We start from the raw sequence: 22,515 nt of genomic DNA on the forward strand, positions 1-22,515 counted from the left end.
CTGTCTGTGAGATGAGATGCACACAGGTTGTGTTTGATTTAAAATCAGTGTCGTATCCTGTAGGACATGTTGGGGTTTTACTGTTTTGTTGGATTTCTTTCCCTCTGATCTCCTACTGAAACTCTTTAATCTATTTTGTGTGTGAAATCCTCTTAAAACAAGAATGTACTATACTGTAATGTGATGTATTATATTGTATGTAATCAAGTTTATTTTCATAGACTCTACTCTGTGTTTACCAAGTAAATTAGTGTGTTTAACTGTTCCAACAACTCTGTAGTCAGAGTTACTTTGATGGTGTGTTGCTTTTGTGTTAGACATTTGGATTTGTTCCTTCCTGCTTAGCAGCGTCATGTACTTCCACAACTATGGACTGACGTCAGCCTGCAGGCTTTAGCCGCTCAACCGCAGCTCCTCCAGCTCTATTAGGGGGTTTTAGCTGTTGTAAACGTCGGAGGATTTAGAAAAGGGATCCACTCATCATTTAGTCTGCAGATCCAATGACCTGACTTAGATTTTGGTAAGATAGGACTTGGTATTGTAATGTGTTTGTTTCATTTTTGTGTCTGTTGCAGTATCAATCTCAATAAAATGTTTTATACTGTTTTTTAAGATGAAAAATGAATGTTTTTGATTTGATTTGTCCTCTCCAAGACATTTTAACTTTTCCCTTGAATACCTCATTTAATTTGTCATGAGAGTTTGTTTGCCTTTCTGTCTCCATACTAGTACCTGCAACTGTACCTCCTCTGGCCAGCCAGTGGGAAGCCTTATGCTCTTGAATGGAGCTTTAATCCATGACATCGACTCATGTCTAATCCACTAACGTGCCAAGGACAAACTGGGCACCTAGTGGTCACCTCAAAAATGACCCAGATGTCCAGTTGGCATCAGCAGAGCTTGAGCAGGGCAAAGATGTTTAAAGTCTGATGCCAATTTAATCTTGCCATCAGCTCCTATCTTGTGCCCAAAGCCAAAAGGAAGAACACTGTGACACAATGCTTTATGTGGCCTTCTGGGTGATAGTGGGAGTCTCCACTGAAACTCAGATTGAAGTTCACAGTGAAAAATGAACTCTGCCACATCATCACCACAATTTACACATTGTACACCACCGACAACAGATGTCACTAGTGTGGTATCGTGGCATATGAACAAGTGAAGATGTTAAAATTAATTAAATCAAACAAAATTATAATCAAACTTAACAAGTAGATATAATGTAGGAAAAAGTTAGATTAACTTTACTATATTTACCATTTTCAACTGGTTTCCTTGTTTGTTTGTTTGAATTTTTTCAAGTGAGATGAACTGGTCAGATTTTACATTGTGAGGATCACCGGACAGGATAACTTTCAGGGGAATATGATTTTGATCAGAATCTTTAACAATGAAAAAACATGAGTTGACGTGTCAACTCATGTTTTCTCTCAGGAATTGAAACTCCTTCAGGTTGTGTCTCGTTTGGTGAACCTCGCTGGTCAAGTGGACTTGTGGAGGTTATCTTTGGCGACATTTTCTCCGACAGACAGGAGTCTGCAGATTGAAGATGGCTTGCAGCATGTTTGGTCTCAAGCTGATGCAGCCAGCTGCCGTCTTTGCACAGTTGGCTGTCAGTGAAGTCTGAGATTTACTGGAGTTTATTTCCTCTGGCAGAAACCAATGAAGAAAATGTGGAACTTAATTAGTTTGTGCGATAAAGTTGCTTTACTCTGGTAAATGTGTATTGCTGTAGTATTGTGCAGAGTTGCTTAGTGCCTGGATGAAGATGCTTAGGACTCATGTTTTGTATTTTTTATCATGATCATACCTTGTTCTGATGTTTATTTGCCTTCTCTACAGAATAACAATATACACTATACAATCTTGACATACACCTGCTCAATCTGGAAAGTGTCATGAGATGGCTTTTGTTGTGAATTGGAGCTATACAAATCAAGACTGACTGACTGATTGATTGATTGATTGATTGATTGATTGATTAATAGATAGATATATGAAGATGACACTTATTTTAAACATATCTTGCCATAGCAGTGCCGTTGTAATTACATGGTAAACAATGTCAAAACAGTGTCCAATTAACACAAACAATGAAAAAACTAGAATATATGATATGATATGGGGCGCACTGTATTTAACACTAATAAAACATAATAAACTGTAATCTGTGTCAAATTAGGTAAAGACTAGAAATCATATGTTCTTTTTTGTAGACAGTTAACAAAGACAGTTTTACAAATTTCATATCAAATTAGACAAAAACTAGAAAGAAGAGTAAACAAACAGTTATACACTAATGAAACCATACACCTAAATCATGCTGTAATTAGAAACTGTATATAATGCCTTATTATACCTCAAATATACTATTGTTAGCACGACTATACTGAATTACATTCTAATTAGAAACCAAATAGATTATCCTAATACACTATGACACACTTATTTTACAAGATCATGCAATTATTATTACCTCTAAGAAAGTCTAATAAGGTATTGACAAGGAAGCATGTGGTTATGTACTAGTAGCCAAGTCTTTTTTCTAGTTTTTGTCTCATTTGGTATGAAACTTGGCTTGTTACGTCTTATTAGTTCACTTGCAACATTACTTTTACTTTTTTATTATCTAATAAATAACATATTATTTCTAGTTTTTGTTTAATTTGATTTAAAATTCACCTTGTTACATCTTATTAGTTAAATAAGGTGATAACTGTGTTTTATATTTTCTAAATCATCTCATTAGTGAATGCGAAAATATATTTCTGTTGCATCAGGGTTTATGTGTGTTTGGATTAATAAATTGATTTCCAATAGCAGTAATAAAGTGCCTGTCTGACTCATTTCATCACTAAAAAATATCACACCTCCTGATATTGTCGAACGCAGAGGGAAAATACAGCCCAGTGCTCACTGAATAAGAGTGCCTTTAATACCAGTTGAAATCATATTGGCATGATTGCAGGGCAGGCGCACAGGGAGGCCTCGCTATCATCATTTATAGAAAGAATAAGAGACAAATGTGCAAATGCTCATTGTCAAGGCTTAAACCATCAGCACTGCAGTCTAGTATTACTTCAATAATAATCCATCCAAACAAAAAGGAGCTGCCAATTACCATGTTCATCACTCAGGCGATGGTCCAGTGCAAATGTGTTATTTGTGTTTCCACGTACTGTATGAGATGCTGACGTATTCTATTTAACAGGCTTTTCAGGGAAGCAGTCATCACATATACACAGTTGCACCATTGATAGAAAATAAAGGTTGTACACTGCTGCCAAAATGTATATATTTGTTTAAAAGAATAAGGAAGAAAAACAAGCAAAAAGAAAAAAGACAATACACACTGCATGCTGATGTTGTCATTACAGCATTATGTATTCTAACTACTTTAAGTGAGGTGACACAGCCATCAGGGAACATCCTTCACCCCCCCGCAGACACAGAGTGGGGCCACTTCAGCCTCCAGACAGGCTCATGTGCAGTAATCCCACAAAGTCCTTTCAGTCACCGGGTAATCTGGCAGACAGACATACCAGCAGAGAGGCCGCATATTCCCACACAACACCATTTACTGTAACTGTGGGGTCAGATGGGGTCTTTTCCCCAACAAATATCACCTTTTAATCCTTGTCAGGAAAAAGGGGGATTTAGACCTTTGTTTACAGTTTTGGTAAGACATTGCTTCACTGATACGTATACCTGCTGATAAGGTAGTGCACTCTGGAACTACATAAAGACCAGTGGGTCCCCTAATATTTTATTTGTTTGCATGTTTCCAGTGCCTGCATTAGCCCAGGCAGTCTTTTATTAGACCTCATCCATGTAGGCTGATGAGTTTGACCTTGTTAACCTTAACACACTACATGCTTGTACGTGAGTCATGTTTAATCTGTATCCTTAATCCATAATTTCCAAGCATCTGATTTGTCAGGGTTTACGAGCGTGTATATTAAGTACAGCTATGTTGGCATGAGATTAAGTATTAGATACAGGAGATAAGTCACCTTCTTGTGGAGCACGTTTTTTCTGGAAATTGAAAGATATGTGTCATAATTATAATTATTAATTTATCAAATGATTATAATTATAATATTAATAGAGTGAATCACCGAGACGTCACACTAGCAACAACATTCACTTCCTAGTAGAAAACTGGCGGTTGATTTACATTGTGGAGATGTGAAATCAAATGTAGCTTTTACAGACATCAGACCGCTCAGACGTTTCTACGTCTGCATGTACTGTGATGCTTTGCTAGCATCTTTGATATCTAAACAACAGCGACATCTCGGACTAGTTTAACTGCTAGTTTTGGGTAAACTCAATATGTCATTTTCTTTAGGCTGTGGCCCAACAGGTGAGTTAGCTCTTCAAACTAAGATCAGTGAAAGTGTTGTCTTTGATGAGATATGATGAATTAGTTGTATTTACTTAGAAATAACATCATGTATAAGACAGTTATGTATGTAAGCACATCACACATGTAGTGTGTGATGCATGGGTTGTCTACCCAGAAGTTATTGTCAGCAACCATTTTGATACATTAATACATTAATAGTAAGACAAGCGTCTACAGCCAGCAGCTAGCAGCTGTGTGCGGCTGTATTTAGTCAGTGTTGCTTTGAGCTAAATGCTAACACCAGCATGCTAACATGCTGAAATGACACAACCTAACATGCAGAATTTTAGCAGGTACAATGTTTAGCATCTTCAACAATTTAGTTTAATGTGTGAGTATGGTTACTAGTAGTTGTTAGTTATGCCTATGTGCAGCTGAGGCTGATGGGAAGGTAATCAGTTTTGCAGGTATTTGATCATAACCCAAAGTACTGGATGAATTCAAGTTTGGACCTGTATGTACAGTATGGGTACCAAATATCCGGCAAGCAAATACTTGTCAACCTATTTCACTTAAACAACAAATGTCAACCTCATGTTGGCAGTAGAGTAAAAGTTGGGGGAACAACAAAGTCATTATGAATCTTCCTCTGGGCACCAAACATGTCTGCACCAAATGTCATTGAAATCTGTCAAGTTGTTGAGATATTTGGACGAAAAAGGTGGATCGACCATTGAGTGACAGACAGACCAACACTGCCATCATTTGAGCCTGAGCTGCTAGCATAAGTAAAAACAAGAGGTCAGACTGAGGACCATCATAAGATTGCCAGCATTATCACAGGTGAAAACCCCAAACCTTCTGTAGTTTTTGAATTAACTTGACTCGATTTACTTACTTATGTTTCTATGATTCACCCTTTTAATATTTTAAATAACAGGACAGAAAAATATATGTGAGGCTTGTGGAGTTTATTTACTTTTAAAGCGGTGAAAAAAAACAGTTTACCAACAAATATTACCCTCGTTTCAACAGCAGACCCCTAAATTACATTGAAAAAAACAGACCCAAATGTACAGTTTAACCAAAAAGTTTTTCCCAAGTATGTGTATGAACATGTCAATCTTTTACTAGACAGCATTATCGTACACCCTCTAGCACCAGTGGCTGCAGCAAATATAACATGGTACATCTTAAACTTAACATCTAGTATTTGCCGTAGGGGGAATTGAACCTAAAGTTTGAGTATGACGGGGCATTTGAGGCATCAGTGGAGGCTGCAGGAAGCAGCAGGAGCCCCGTGCTGATGTCTCTCTTACACCGATCCATCGCCTGCTTGTATGATATCTTCTCTTTAGTGATTGGGTCCACCAGCTCTTTTGTGTGGGAAGTCTCATCTAGCAGGTGATCAGCAGTTGTGCTGTCAATTAGATTGTCGGCAAGAGCTTCTTGGACATTGATGCGGCCTGCTTTAGCGGGGTCCACCAACCCACCAGTCAGATACTGCGCCTCCATGTACCTCCTGGCATTTTCTCGGGGCATATACCCTTTCTCTGCTGCCCGTCCCACTGCGAGTCGCTCTTTGGTCACTGGATCCTCAACTCCAGTGAAGGCCTTCTGGGCATTCAGAAGCTTGTACATGTGACCTTGGTCAATTAAACCTTGTGCGCCTGCCTTGTGGACGGACAGTTTGTCCTTTTTGTTGAGATCAACGATTCCACCGGAGGCTGCTTGTGCCTCCAGCAGCGTCAGAGCTGTGTCATTATCAATGAGTCTGCGGGTCAGGGCACTTCTCACAGACATGCGGCTTTCAGTGGTGGTGTCAAAAATACCAGAGATTGGGAAATACTCGTCACCAGCTGAAGCAGTGAGGTTGTTCAAACTGGAACTACGGTGAGTGTTGAGGCCACTGAGGTTGTTCAAACTGCCACTAAGGTGAGTGTTAAGGCTGGTGTAGGAGGACCTAAGGGAGGATTGCATGGAGTTCAAAGGAGAGATAGGAGACATTGGAGACATTGGGCCGGGTCTGGTGGGTGATCTTGGGATTGTTACTGGAGGAACGTAGGGCGGTTTGGTTTCCCCTACAACAAGGAGGGCCAACTCAGAAATGTGCATGTTCCCTTCCTTGTAGTGCATCAGATCAAGTTGGGTCAAGCGACCATCTCTCAGAGCATCCTTGATAGAGTACTGCTTTCCACTTTTGCGATCCTGCAGAATTGTTGTATCCCCATCTGGACCAGTTGAAGTGATTTCCTCCCAGTCGCACTCCAACTTTGACAGCTTAATGTAGTGGTCACGTTCAATTAGGCCATGCATGTAAGCATCGTAGGGAGACATGTCTTTACCCGTTTCTGGATCCAAGATGGTGATTTTCGTGGAAAGACTTGCCTCTCTGGTTTGAGTTTCAGAATGGTCTTCTTTTTTAATGCTGTCCTGCAGCTCAATGATGAGTGAATCTTTCTGGTGTATTTTGTCTTTTTCGTCGAGGATTTCTTTCTCCAGACGTTGCATTTCAGAGGATGTTTTAAGACTCCTGTGCCGCGCCAACTGGTTTCTCTCACTCATCAGCTTGGACTGTTGCTGGAAGGTTATAGTGATGTTCTGTCTTTGAGACTCCAGTATTTTGAGCTGTCTGAGGAGATCCTCCTTCTCTCTCTGCTGAGCATCTCTGTTGGTGATGAGAGTAGTCTCCTCCTGAGAAGTTACAGTCTTCGACGTCTGCAGATGGGTTATTTTGATGTTGATGTTCTGAAGTGTATCCTCCTGGTCACGCCTGAGATTTCTCTCCTGTGTTACTACCTGTCTTAGATGTTCAAGTTCAGCTTCCACTGCTGGGTCATTCTCTACACGAACAACTTCTCTGTAAACAACCTTCTCAACAGACTTCTCCTTTTGCAGAACTTCAAACTTGACCCTCAGGTTGCGAATTTCTCTCTCAAAATTACGGATATTAGTGCCCTCAGTCTCCAAGTCGTCACGTAAACCATCAATAAGTTTTTCAAGCTGAGGCTCCCTCTCCACTTTGAGGATCTCCTGGATGACAATCTTTTCCTCAACGGGCAGAGGAGCATTTTCAAGTTCATAAATGCGAGATTTGATCTGTCTGAGCTCCGACTCTATTTGGATCTTCTTCTGACGATCATCCATCTGAGCCAGGGTACTCTCTTTTTCTTGAACCAATGCTCTGAGCTGTCTGACCTCCAATTCAAGCTGTCTACGGACTTTAATTTCCTCGTCCAGGTTCCTGTTCAACTTCTCATGCTCCAGAATCTGCTTGGGGTCCTTCTGAAGACGCACCACTTCCTGTGTTACAATCTTCTCCTCTGGCTTCTGCCTTTCAAGAAGAATGTATTGGTTCTGGAGGTCAAAGACACACTCCTCCACACTGCGCCGTTGCTGAATCTCTTCTCTTACATTCCTCCGAAGTCTGTCAGCCTCTTTCTCAAGGAGAGGATCATTCTCATATTTGATGAGCTCTTTATTGACTAACTTGGTCTCCACCTTGGATTTTTCTGCCTTCAACTCGTCTCTCTCTTTAAGGAGTCTGGTAAGCAGCTCAAATGTAGTGTCATAGTTGACTTGCAGACGGGACGCTTGGTTGTTTAGCCTCTGTAATTCCCTGATGACTTCTGGACTTTTCTCTTGTTTGATCACCTCCTGGGTCACCTCCTTGTACTCCACTTTGGGTTTCTGAGCACGCAGGGTAGTCAGAGTGGCTATCACTGTGGTGATTTCTTTCTCCATGTCTGTGCGGTTACGGCTTGTTTCCTGCAGCTCTTTCCTCAGACGAACCAGCTCAACTTCTGTCTCAGGATCAACTCTGTAGATCTCATTGATGATCTCTTTGACCTCAACTTTAGGCCTGAGCTTATCCACTTCACTATAGCGTAGCTGAAGGGTTGTCAGGTCCTTCAGCAAGATGGCAATCTCATCTTTCTCCTCCTCCAAGGCCGTTCGTAGTTTCTTCGACTCTTCAAGCGTTTCTGGATCTTGCTGTACTTTCTTAACCACCTTGGAGACAATCTTGGGTTGGATGGTGGGAATTACCCTCTCCAGTGTGTTTATCTGGCTCCTTGTGGCAAAAATGCTGTCGTTCAGAGACTTGCAATGGGATTCCTCTGCTGCAATATCACTCTGGCACATGAAAACATCTTTCAGCATCTCTGGATCCTTTTCAAACCTCACCACCTCTTTCTGAACAACTCTCTCCCTGATTTTGGGTTTCTGCTGAGCGAGAACAGTGAGCTCAGTTTTCACATGAACAGTCTCGGTATCTCTTGTTTGGAGCTCCAGTTGTATCCTCTGTATCTCATCTCTAATCCTGGCAGCTTCTTTGTCAAGCTGCGGATCTCTCTCATACTCAGTCAGTATCTTGGTCACCAGTTTAGGCTCAACTGTAGTCATCTGCAATTCCATTTTGATAATCTTCTCGTTTAAAATTTCTATCTCTGAATCGAATCTTGACCTTTTGAAAGTTTCATCCTGAATCCGTTTTTTCAGGGACTGTAGTTCCATCTCCAGCTTGGGGTCACGGTAGTATTGCACCACCTCCTTCTCCTCCAGCCTCTCCACTCCTCTCCTGCTTTTCAGAGACAAATACCGCCTGCGATATGTTTCCAGGTCTTTTTCCGCATGTAAGCGCCTTTCAGTCTCCTCACTTAATTCATTTTTCAGACTAACACTCTCCTCAAGGTCCTTCTTCTGGCTCTGTAGCTGCAGCTGCTGACTGACAACCGCCTGACTGACTTTGTCTTCATTCTGGGAATGAATAAAAGGATGTAAGAGAGAAATGTTCACTTCAGACCAACTGACAACAATAATTTTAGGGAAGAATGCTTCTACTGTTACTATCAGTGAAAACTGTTAATGATTTGATTCGGATTCCATATATCATACCCTGGCCTTGATGTTCTTTGCTACTTCCAGCTGGCTGAGTAGCTGGTCATTTTCTGCAGACACCTCAGAGAAAAGGTTCAGAAGGTTTTTCTCCTGTAGTTAGAGGCAGAAGGCAAAGTTAAAATTGCAGTTGAAAAGTAGAGAGGCATCATGAGTTCTTAGTTTTCTTTAGGACCCGTGTCCACAGCGTTTTTTTGGGCAGAAAAGTGTTGGCGGTGTGCTTAGGAGCACTGGGATGAAGTGCTTGTGCGCTGAGAGAAAAAACACTGCACACTGGTTTTGATTGACAGCTACTAACGCCATGGTAACGCATAGGGTGATTAAAGTGCAACACTCACCATCAACATTCAGTGTACAGACAACCAGCTCCCACAAATGGACTTTTCTTTCTCTGTTTTGAGAGTTTCCATCTGACAAAGCTCAGGATAGAAAGACACAGACAGAACAAGCTTCTCCTCGATTTTCTGGATTACCGGGGTGACGGGTGGCGAGTCCCAACTAAACGAATATATTATTGGCTGCCTAATTGGCTGGTGAAGCCACCAGTGCCTCTCTGAAAAGTTGAGAGATTTTCAAATCAAAGCACTCCAAGCAGCCGCACAAGAAAGGCATAGCACTCTGAAAAAAGAAGCTGGGAGCAGCACTTTTTCTCTAGGCACTGATGCCCAGAAAAAAAACACATGTGAACATGGGCCCTTAGGCTGTCTATAACTGCACCTTTCTCTGAACAGCCTGAGCCATGGTTAAAGTTTGACGTCTCTTTAGGATTGGTTCATCATCGTCGTCATCCTCCTCGTCATCATCGTCATCATTTAGAGTGCCACTGTAAGTTTTTGACTTAACGTCATGCTCCTGAAAGGAAATATATTTAAACATTGAAGGATTAAGCACTTGGAAGTACAAAGCTATTTACCCTTGAAGTTGCAAATGGTAAATAAGAGTAATAGTAGTCTCTGTACTCACATTTAAGACTCTCTGGAGATCACGGGAAAGACCCCTGACATGGTCTAACTCCTTTGATTTACTCCTGATGTCCTCCATCACTCTCTAAACAGGACAAGCAAACCAAAAACAAGCAGTGTTAGGCCATTGTTGAAACACATATGAGTTAGTTGTACATAGAGGTTGGAGATATATAGTTTGTAAACAAATACATTCACTTACCTTTTGAGAATTCTGCTTGGCTTTTATCTGCTCCACATCATCAGTAGGTTTAATGGCATTATTTGGCAAGTTGACCAAGAAGAAATCCAGTGACTGAAGACCATTCTGGAAATCTTGATTTTTACTGGTTGCTTCCTTTATAAGAGCAGACCTAAAGGAAAAAATATACATATATATAATTTTTAAAAAAAAACTCCTCTTCACGAATGAAATTGAAATAAAAACATATTTGTCAGGACATCAGAGAAGTTAGAAAAAGAAAAAACACAGAGCCACACACAGTTACAAAAATGCTTGAATCTTTTTTTTTGACTCACCTTTCCTGGAGCTGATTATTGACAATCGCATAACGGTTGTTCAGCTTCTTCACCTCATCCTCCTGGCGCCGGATGTCAGGACAGTATTCATTGAAACGTTGCTGCAGGGGGCTGCATGCTTGCTCTGTCAGGTCCAAGTCTCTGCCTAATTTATTCAACTCATTCGTCTTTGAGGCGACGTCCTTACGCATTGCCTGGTTGGCATTAGGAGAAAGAACAGAGATAAAGTAAAAGTAAAAAAACAAAAAGAAAACACCATACATGTAGGTTTGTATTCCTTCTTTCTTCTCATAATTATGTGAGCCTATCCTGAAATGGTTAAATATTTGACTGTTTTGGTTGCATTATAAAACACGACACCTGCAGCTGCTGGTTGCGAATCTGAAGGGCCTTTTTCTCATCAGGAATGACTCCATCTTTGGCTAGCTGCTCCTCAAACCCAGAGACGATGCTGTCCACATTCTTCATCTGCTTCTCCAGGTACATGGAGGCTGTAGCTCTGTGGTTAGAGGAGAGACATGAGAGGTAAAAACACAAAAAAGCACTCAGAATATATTTTTTCTTAATAAAGATGTGTACTTGTAGATGTGCTGCCTGCCTAAAATAAAATAAATGTAAACTTTGTAAGTTTTGCTAAAAAACAGGCACTGTGGCTGCAAATGACCATTATGGGACAATGCTAAATGCTAAACGATTGTTATGCTAAACAGTAGATGCTAAACTATTGTAACAGTTGTAACAGGAAGTTATAAAGCAATATTTTTGCTAACATTAGCTACCATAAATTAGAAAAAATCCTGAGGATGTTGAATTGAGTAAGTGTAAGTCTTACTGCTCATATGAAGACAGCTTTTCATTTTTAACAGGAATAATCTGTAATTAACTCCGGCAAGGAGATTATGTTTTGCCCATGTTTGTCTGTTGATTGGTTGGTTTGTCAGCAAGATTACACAAAAACTACTGAACAGATCACCACAAAACTTGGATAGTGGCCCAGAACAGACCCCATTAACTATTTGTGCAGAACCAGATAAAGGAACGGATCTCACAAGAGTTTCATTCTTGTTTCTGCTTTTAAAGTTACAGTTTCACTGTAAATTAGAACATTTCCTGATAACTTATTTCGCTAGCATGTAAACATAAGTTTACACTTAGAGTGGTCAACTACTTTTAATCTATAAGGCCCAAAAAAATAATAAACTCTCCTAAAAAATTTTGTGTATATTACATGTTACCCGCTAAAGCTAACCAGCGTCGTTAACAGTAAACTATGCCAGGTTTTTTATAGTGCAACATTTGACTACAAAGACGTGACATTTCTGGGCAAATGATGTCAATATGTAATGTAAATATGTACATTAAAAATATATGTTTAACTGTATTTACTGTATTTCTGGCAAGGGTAACATACTACACTGTGCTACAAGATATAACTTCTTCTTACTTTTTACTATAAAGATCAATGAGGGTGTTGATGTCATCAATCTTGTTGTTGACAGCGCTGAGTTTGGGGGGCAGGCTGGAAGTGGTGGGTCCCAGGGGTTTCTTGGCCAGAATAGGCCCCATCTCTCTCTGCACTGCAGCCTTCTCAGACTCCAGTTTTCTGACAGCCTGAGCAGATTTCTGGAGAGAAAGTCGGTCAAGACAATAAGACGGACGCGTGTGGACGAAGTGAGTACAACACTCTGAAAATGATTAAATGTAAGCTCATAAGATCACATTATGAAAACATTATGTTGCTCATGTTAACCTCGTGTTCTTGCAGCCGGTTGGCCAGGTCCTGTGTGGGGCTGCGGTTGTCCAGCGGTGCTCTGAGTCGACCCTGGATTTGTTCTTCGCACTGTTCAAGGGCTCTGCTGATCCTGTCTAATTCATTGGCCAACTCTGCAGCTCTGGGATCCTCTGGAGCACTTTGTACAGTGACTGAGGAAGAGCAAAGACAATGATTCTAGAGTAACAAGTTAGATAAGCTCAAATAATACATCTGAGTGTCTTTTGTAATCTCATAGCCTGGGAAAACAAAATATGTTGTGGTGTATTTTTTCTCACCTGTCTTCTGAGGGCGAACCACCTCCACTGTGGGGTTTTTCAGGGAGGTCATGAGCGTAGATCTACGTCTCTTCAGGCCACTCAGGGCTCTGTCCAGACTGAACACACACAGACACACAGTGTTTCATCAATCACATAAAAAACAATGGAAGTTAAATATTCTGCCGATCATGAGTTTGTACTCTGTACCTGTCTACTTTCTCCTGGGCCTCAGCATCAGGCGGTGGGACCATGAAACACGCCCCAGGGAGGGTTCTGGTTTTCCCTCTGCTGTCCTGAAGCTCCCAGTCCTTAATATCAGAGTTGGACTTTAAGTTTAGCACCTCACCGCGCCTCACTGTGTCCTGAAACAGATGGAGATCAAATTCAGATACCACAAACAGAATATTTTGCCTTTTCAATCATCCTGTACAGCCTGCAAACGGCCACTGATCACATCCTACCTCTTCATCTGCCCAGTCACACAGGGACACTGCAGTGGTGGGTTTAGTGGGCTGGACTCGGCGTGACTTCAGGGGCACGACGCTGCTGCTGAGCTCCTTGAGGGCCGCCAGTCGCTGCTCGTTCCTCTTCACTGCTGGTTCATCTCCCTGAAGGTAATAGTGAGTAAGAGAAGAAGCAAACCAGTAAATAATCATCTGAATACATCTTTAATGTACATTTGTTAATGTAAGGTTCAAGGTCTGTCCCAAAGCCTGGATTATGTTCAATTTTAAAGGTGCAATCTGTACGAATTTAAGTTGACAACATTAAAAAATGTACTTAAATTATCAACAGAATGTAAAGACAAAACACTTTTAACATTATGACATCTATGTCTTGTGTTGCAGAAATATCTACTGAAGTTAGCATGCTAACCAGCTAGCCCCAGCCCATCCCTGTCCAAAGCTTCTGTTCTAGCAATGTAAACACCAACACTACCCTGTTGCTCCAAGCTCCCTGTGTGGACCACTAGGTGCACTGCTATCTGAGCTAACTAGCTAACAGCAGCTGCAGTTACTCATTTACTCTGATGATAATCAAGAATATATGTAGTTACATATTGCAGCTTCAATACAATCAAACGTTCACATGTTAGTGTGATCCTTTCCATTGTTCACATGAAACACATCTACTGTGTAGCAATTATACAATTTTAAATGTTTATTACATCAGCTGAGAAATACAAAAAGTTTAAAAAACACTAAATAATAAACTGTTAAAACTATTATTTAAAAGGATTTTGCATGCTCTCTTTTATAAAAAGAAAAAAATGAATCATCTATTCTTCAGATGATTATGAGCATGAAGCTGATAATTGATAAGACAGAGTTGTAACATTTGGAGGCCCGCTGATTGGCTGATTCAGGGGTTGAGAGAGGGCATTGTGGGAAGATATAGTTGTAGTTTTTTAGTTTCTTACGCTTAGAAATGATTCAGATACTGCAGTCTGCACCACAGAATCACACTTAAGACTTTGCTAAATTTGCTTTATTTCTTCTTTTTTTTTTTTTTTTTTTGTTTTATACATGAAGGCTCTGCTCTGGGTTAGACACAAAAAAGTTGATCAGGTTATTCCGTAAACCTGCTTCTTGGAACACAAGCCTACAAACTGTGCAAAGACTAAACAAACACTGCAAGTCAACACAGGCAGTGAGCTGAACACTGTGAGTAAAACTTGTACAACTGAACAGGAAACTTCTCAAACTGAAAACTAAAATAAGTGACATATAAATCCTCCACTTTTCCTCCTACTACTAAAATTACAGCTTCAAAATCATGCTTACAGTACAGTGTCTTGTGGGTGAATGATGTCTCAGTTTCAGCCATTCCGCCCCCATCACTTGTTTCTGCACTATGTAACTCCAGTGAGGGCAGAATCAGTGTCACATACATGTTTACTTCAACATGCAAGTTTTCAACACATACCATCGTTATGACGTAATGAGTTTTGTTTGTAGTTAGCACCTACATTACGTCTTACAAATTGTTACAGACCTGGGATTTGTATTTATGACAGTGGTGTTGCACTCAGAAACTGTGGGTGGCACCAAATGGAACAAAATTCCAATTTCTACATAATGTTGCTTTAGAAATAGCTCCTCCAGAGTGCTTTAAAAACGACTGAATGTTATAATTCAATGTGAAATCATATGTGTATATTGCAGAATAGGGTAGTTTTAGCCCACTATTTGCATGTATGTTTGTTTTTTTCTCACTTTCTTCAACACTGCAAGATTGTGCGAACATTTTCGCGTTTGTCGTATGACAGAAGAGTTTTTGGGGGGGACTTATGCTAATGATGCTCCAGCTAATGCTCCAGAAACCATAACAAAACACAGTCATACCTCCAGCGCCAGCAGGACCTCAGAGTTGCTCTTGCCTGCAAGAGACTTTGGATCCAGAGTGGAATTGAGTCTCTCCAGGGACTCGGACAACGTCTCTGCATCCACCTGGAACTGCATTGAACAAATAGTCTCTTCTTAACAATGAGCTGCAGTGAGCTGGTGGATTTAGTAGAGAAACCGTGAGCACGGTGGGTCATAGTGTCAGAGGCTCTTTACCTTCCTGTAGTTCTCAATGTTGTCCAGATGTGCTTCCTGGGCTAGACATAAGTTGAGGAAGGCTTGCCACTCGGCCTGCACAGCATCTCTGTGTAACTGACAAAAACAATTCAATTTGATTATAATCTGCTCAGTATGATTGATTTCGAGTCATAACACTGTGTCTGACAGAGAAGATACCTGTATTGCTGGGCTGCCTGGGTGTCTCTTTTCAACAAAACGATCTCCTTCCTCCTGCAGCTGGTTGATCTCACTCTCATGTGCTAGTAGTCCACCATTTTTGAATTTCTGTGTATAAACAGAGACAGCGAGATGTAGGAGACATGAAAATGTTTCAAGCATTCAAATCAGATTCTCCCTGCAGCTTAGCCGTTACTGTGTACCGTACTGGTTACACCAGTTGGGTCTCAAGCTGCTGCAGCGGGCCCCGAGAGGATTGTGCTTGAAGGCAAGCTAACAGACAAAATGAAGTGTTCTTCTTTCCTCAGCTTCTCTCTCTGATCACAACATTAAAAATCAGTAAGGACGTCTGCCTTTTACCAACGTCACCATCAGGACACACGCAGTGGCTGTCTCCTCACCTCATACTCCATGCGGACGCTTTTGGGGTCAGCCATGCGATCACTCCAGTCTCTTTTGAGGATCCTCTCCTGCTGGCCTGACAGGTAGACCAGCTCCTTACTGCAGCTCTGCATGTACTCGTACAGAGAGGCCAAGTGGTTGCGTCTCTGCTTGGAGCTCTCCTGCAGAACACACAACATGCATGCAAGATGTACACATTACATATATAAATCACTCTGAACTTGACTGAAAGCCTTAGAGTCAACAAGTGCAAAAAAACAACAAAAAAAAACAACCAACTCACAAGAAGTTTAGCATATTTCGCTCTGAGGGCGTCGTACTTCTCCTAATAACAAAGAAAAAGAAGATAAATGATCCATCCTGCATGTCGTCCTGCAGCGTGCATGCATGAGTTGATGTACCGGTGCATGTACCTGTGATGTGGTGGTACTGGGCTGCAGCTGGGTGTCGTAGGCCTCGATCGCCTGGTGCAGAATGTTGTGTGCTGCAATCTGCTTCTCTACATCCGTCAGCTTGGGGCCATATGCCTCTGAATTTATCTGTTTCTGTAAATCACAGCATTTCAACCCTGTTACACTTCACAATCACAAAGATGTTTAGCTACTACAGATTAACCTAAAGCTCAAACTGACTTGTTTTTCATCCAGCAGTGGACCCCAGCTGATCTTCTGTGTCGGCTCCAAACCTAGTTTCTGGTTATACAGTTCCCTGTGGGTGGCACAGTCCCTCGCCCAGCGATCATGCAGATTTTTCACACTGATAAAGGAGACACAGACGTATTTCAGTCACCGGAAAGTACATGGGTGGAGATCAGTAGAAGAAAATGCAGAAACTATGCTTTTGTTGGCCAGCATACCTCGATGGCATGTAACATTTCGAGTTTTAGGTGTGTCTGCTGGCATTGTGCCTGCGCTTGTGTGTTAGTTCGTCTGTGACACCTCAGAATAAACTCACTCTTTCTCTATCTCCAGAGCCTGCGGGTGCTGCAGCTTCTTGGACTTGTCTACGTCCATGAAGAGGTCTTTCAGCAGCAGCTCAGCCTCCGCCAGGTTTTCTGCGTTCACCTTCTGGTGGATCAGGGTCATTTTCTTCCCATCACGCACTTTATCCTGCACAGGAGCCAAAAGAGCAGAGCAGTGTGTTTGTGAGGTTCAAACTTTTGAAGAAAAGTTTGACGTTTTGTTGAATAATATCTTGAAATTTTATCAAATAACTGGAAATCATATCACAATTGTTCCAGGGCTATGAGTGCTGCACATGCCAAAAAATTATTTTGCATTAGTTCTGATACTTTTCCGTCGAAAAAGTTTTTTAATACGTTTTTATTTACAAGTACTGTATATTCAATAAAAATAAAGAAAACATGAAAATTTAGCAAAGAACAAACAAAGATGGTCGTACCCTTTACTCTCACAGAGACCACATATTGTATTTCCATCACAACAGCAGCGTTTCAGTCAATTAAACTTGTGAACTCAGCCTTTATTACTGAGAATTTATAGGTCAAAACTGATCAGGTAACAGCTTTCTAGTATCACAATAAGTATTTTTGTGCTCTCTTGTTCAGGTCTCAAAGCCTCCAGCTCTAGAGAATTCTTACCTCATCCAGCAGCTCCTCTGATTGCAGGATGTTCTTCTCTACTTTGTCTGCATACTTCTGCATGCGAGAAACCAGCACCGCCAGGTCATTGGCTTGACTCCTGGGTAAAAACACAGAAACGGGACAGTCAAAACGATATGATTGTCTGCAGAAGCTCCAGATGTTTCTTGGCATCCTTTGAAGACAGGTATACTCTTGTTACTGTGATTAAAGGAGGTACTGAGATCTTTTACTTCAGGAAACACAGCAGTACTAGAATGTAGAAATACTACAAGTTAAAGTCAAGGTCCAGTGTGTAGGGTTCGATCCGCATCTATAGCAGTGTACTTGCAGATTGCAACCAACTGAATAACCCTCACTTTACCCTCTACTGTGGCTGCTACAAACACGAAAGGCCCTCTCTAGAGCAAATGTTTGGTTTGTCTGTTCTGGGCTACTGTAGAAACATGGTGGACTCCTTCGAAGGGGACCCGCTCCCTCTGTAGATATAAAAGACTCATTCTAAGGTAACGAAAACATAAAGATTCTTAGCTTCGTAGGGAATCTGACCAAAAGTTATTTTACAGATTAATCAGGAACTGAAAAGACAATATTTCAAGGTAAAACATATTTGATAACCCTCGATGACTTCTGTTCTGCTAATGTTAGCATTCGACCACCTTCTAGCTGACATTGCTGTTTCATAGTGTTACATGATATGACAGGAAAGGCACAAGTCAATTCTCAAACATTGACGCAAATCTGCTAGCAATAGCAATAGCTAATGGTTTATCAAATATATTGTTTTATTTTCGACCTGGAGGCGGCTAACTTCCAGTTTAGTCCCCGGCTAGCTTGAATGGGGATAAAAAGATTTCATCACACAGCTCTTCTAGACTTTCTAAATGTTATTGGCCCAAATGGAGCAAATTCTGATAGTGAAATGACTAATTTCACGGGGGGTCGTGACACTCAAAAAAATGTTGCTACCGTTTTACAGCTTCTATTAAAATGTAAGATTATGGGGAAAAGTGTGTTTGGGCCACAGTGCATCATGCAGTGTCGTAATTACACAGTTTGGCAATGAATGTGACGTCAGAGGAAAATGGCCGCCAATAGATCCTCCCTAATCCTACGCACTGGACCTTTAAGTAGAAGAACAAAGGTATTAGCAGTAAAATGCACTTAAAAGCAGAATTACTCCTATACGACTGCTATATTACTGTGTTATAATGACTAATGCTGGTTGAGGTTATATTCTGTCAGGTAGTTCAGTCTATAAATGCATCATATTTAAGAAGTTGATTAGATGTTGTGTGTAATCTTGATATTCAGAGTAACTAATAAGAAAAGGAGCTATCAGATAATTGTAGTGGGGTAAAAAGTGCAATATTTCCCATTGAAATGTACTAGAGTAGAAGTATAAACTGAAAATACTCAAAGTGACTGAAAATTATACCCCACAGTACAGTACTTGAGTAAATGTAATTAATTACTTCCCACGACAGGGTTGGAAATGTATATTTGTATTGAAAGAGCTGCTTTAGCAGCTTGACGACGTTACTTCTGTTCTTCTTGTGATTAATTGACACCAAAGTGAACGTGAAGAACAAAAAAGATTCCTTTGCTGGCATGTGACTCATCAACACATCCTGCAGACCTGTTTGTGCTCTCTGGGTGTTTGTTCTGTCATTCCTCCTCCACTGTTATATGAAAGCCAACTATTTATTCTGACACACCCTCACCAGGACCCAGGGGACACTAGTAGAGGGGTGGGCGGGTCAGGAATGTTGTCTGTTCATGTGTGACACTGCTGAGATGAACGTGTCTGTCACACCCTTCCATTCAGCTCTTATCAAATGAACAGTATCACTAATCTCCAGTGGGGCTGTGACAGTTGTAGTCAGACATTATGGCTCGTAGTAGGCGGAGGAATGGAGGACAATTACTTTGTGTGCCAGTGATTTTTTTTTATTGCTTCCAGTGGTGGAATGTGAAGTACATTTACTGTCGATTTAAACATGAGGTACTTGTACTTTACTTGAGTATTGTCTTGTCATGCCACTTCATACTTCTACTGTGCTTAAATTCAGGGGAAATGTTCAACTTTTTACTCCTCTACATTTATTTGACAGCTGGTTATCAATGAAGGTTTATCATATCTTAAAGGCTTGTCATTTTCATATGTTATGCATATAAAACATATGAGAAAATCTTGATGCATCAGACCAGAAATTTTCAAACTTTTCCACATCAAGGACCCCATAAGTGAGAGAAATTCAACCATGGACCCCCATTTGATAAGTTTTTGTCCCAGGGTCCTCCATCTGATAAGAGTAATGTCGTTGTTTTAGTTTTGGATGGAACAGTAAATTATTCTCTCAGACCCCCAACAGTGTATACAAGTAGAGCTGAAGTCAGTCAATAAGTCAAATTACATTTCATTGACTTCATTGATTTTTTTCATGACTGAATAACTAAATAAACAAACAGACCGTAAAGGACCAGACAATTTCATACTGTTTTACTATGTTTATATGTGACGGACCCTGCCACCTTTCTAGCTTCAAACAGTGTTCTGGGTACCTTATTTTCCTCTGAGAACAGCTTTTTTGTTTGATTATGGAAAAAATAAATATTATAGCTATAACACAGTTTTTACTTCTACCTCATAATATTGTAAATATAAAAATTCTGAGTTTGGATTTCTTTGCCAAAACGACATAGTGCCCCTTTAATTATCGTTTATGTCATTTCTAATGCAAAATATTTTTATGCTTCCAGGTTCTCAAATGTGGGTATTTGAAAAAAAACAAGACAAGAATTGTGAAGGATTCACGTTTGGTAACTGTGACAGGTGTTTATGAATATTTTCAGATTTTTTACAAATCAAAGAATTGAATAATCCCATATACAATTGTTAAAAATGTGTTCCTATTCAACTAAAACAATAAACTCTGGCCTCCAGATTAATGCATGATATAATAAATAATAGCATAACAGACATTTTTTGCTCACTTTTCATATTTCAAGTATTTTTTTCAATGCTTTTACTTGTAACAGAATAGTTTATAGTGCTCCTTTAATCAAACAGGCTCTTATCTCTGCTGCAAAGGTCCAACATGTGGCTGAGTCCATTCATGACTGAAAACTGTTACTGTTTCATGCTCTGTCCTAATGCAAAGCTATTTCTTGCCAAAATCCTGAATTATCACCCTGTATATCAGAAACAGTGTGAATACATGCCAGCAGCACATTATGCACTCTCTAACTGACTCACTCACTTCTTTTCAAGCTCAAGTGTCACTATTACGATGAAGACAAACAGACCTTGCAGCAGAAACACCCTGCCCTGACGCTCCCTCAGCCCCTCCTATCTCCTGGACAGGAATGTTCAACAGTATGTGTCCCCCTTGGGTGACATATTGCACCGACAGGAGATAAACACCTAATCGCTTTGAGAGGTTGCACAATATCAAACCTCTAGGACTCCACACATTTATTGCCATGTGTAACTTCATAAAACATGATTGATTGAGGCAAGAGTCGACTCACTCATGTACTCAAACAACCACAGGCTACACACTCTATTATACGCTGTCTCGGTTGAATAAGAGCAGTTAAAGGCACAGTGTTTCCCCATATGAGTCAGTACACTGGCCTGGTGAGTGGCACCTGTATTAAGTGAGTCAGTAAACGTTGATGCTACACCCTTTGGGTAAAGATAAAAACAAGTGCTGTGGTTGAGTGATGGAGTCAGGCGAGGTGACAAAAAGACACTCAACACGTTGTACAGGACGAGAAGAGGGAGGATTCATTCATTTTCAAAAGACCTTCGCGTATCTTTAGTTTTTACAATAATGAATTCAAGTCTTTAACACACAGTGAATATACAGTGAAACAGTCAGGTCATTGCTGCTTTAATTTGACACCTGTCTCCTGTGTTGTCCAGGGAGCTATACCAGCCATCTCATGTGCAAACACAAATGGGATCATGGTACAAACGTGCCCCCATGCAGCATGACACAGATTACAGGAGAAACAACCAGTACAAGGAGATAAGACAGGGGACAGTAACATAAAACTATAAGTAACCTGACACACACACACACCCCCACACACACAAACACAAACACACACCCCCACACACAAACACACACACACACACAGGAAGGTGACAGAACTCACTTGCTGATCTTCACAGGAGAGTATTCCTTCGACATCTTGGGGGGTCCGAGCGTGTTTCTTCTAACTCCTCACTCTCCTCGTCCCTCTCACTGCTTCTCGTCTGTCTTGTCAAGGCCTCTGCTCCACCTTAAGGAGCGTCCACCTGTCTCAGCTCCTCCCAGGCCAACAGGTGTGTCGACAGTAAAAGCAGCGGAGGAGCAGACCGGGCGGACCTGTTCCTCGATCCTGCCGCTTCACAGCCCTCGTCGCTCTCACTTTATATTTAAGGAGCTAATAAATGATTGTGTGTGTGCGTGTGTGTGTTTTAAAGCATGATAGGCAAACAAGCTGTTGATGCCACACTTTAAACTCTTTAAACGTTCGAGCTACATGATTGTATAAATAAACCTGACACGCCCATGTTTGATTTGGATGTTTGTGTGTCTTATTCGTGAGTGTAATAACAAATGGCTACCAGACAAGGTAAGGGAGCGTGTGAAATTTAAAATGAGATCCATAATTTGTTCTTATTATGTGTGTTATGATAAGCTAGTAGGAAGCAGGAGCTAGCTAGCTAGCTAGAAGCCTGTGCTTAATTAGTTGTTCAGGCTGCCACACTGGAAAGATGACATACTTAAACAGTGTTGATCATAACATTACACAGAAAGAAAAGCTTTAAGTACACCTATGTTGCCGTCAGATGATGTTGTAGACACAGTAGATGACTCACTGTCTTGTGGAGCGAGTTATTCGTGGAAATAGATGTATCATGACTGTACACCTCCCATAATAACAGACCCAATCACCATGACGGCGAAGTAGCAACAACATTTACTTCCGGGTAGGAAACTGGCGGTTAATTTGTATTAC

At 40.8% G+C, this 22,515-nt stretch overlaps 1 protein-coding gene across 1 annotated transcript; it reads right to left on the bottom strand.

Annotated features, from left to right (window-relative positions):
- Window positions 1-5,375: 5,375 nt before the first annotated feature.
- On the bottom strand, window positions 5,376-21,717 carry evplb (envoplakin b). Its single transcript, XM_073494668.1, has 22 exons — window positions 21,667-21,717; window positions 17,500-17,599; window positions 16,854-17,008; window positions 16,532-16,655; window positions 16,313-16,444; window positions 16,183-16,224; window positions 15,899-16,060; window positions 15,498-15,605; window positions 15,318-15,413; window positions 15,102-15,212; window positions 13,218-13,364; window positions 12,964-13,118; window positions 12,775-12,872; window positions 12,476-12,648; window positions 12,170-12,348; window positions 11,086-11,224; window positions 10,726-10,919; window positions 10,409-10,559; window positions 10,208-10,291; window positions 9,962-10,096; window positions 9,245-9,337; window positions 5,376-9,106 (listed from the first exon to the last, which is right to left on the bottom strand). The coding sequence occupies exons 1-22, from the start codon at window positions 21,699-21,701 to the stop codon at window positions 5,555-5,557; spliced, it is 6,165 nt and encodes a 2,054-aa protein (XP_073350769.1). The 5' UTR covers window positions 21,702-21,717; the 3' UTR covers window positions 5,376-5,554.
- Window positions 21,718-22,515: the final 798 nt, after the last annotated feature.

The sequence above is a fragment of the Pagrus major genome, chromosome 23, assembly GCF_040436345.1.
Source record: "Pagrus major chromosome 23, Pma_NU_1.0".
NCBI lineage: Eukaryota > Metazoa > Chordata > Actinopteri > Spariformes > Sparidae > Pagrus > Pagrus major.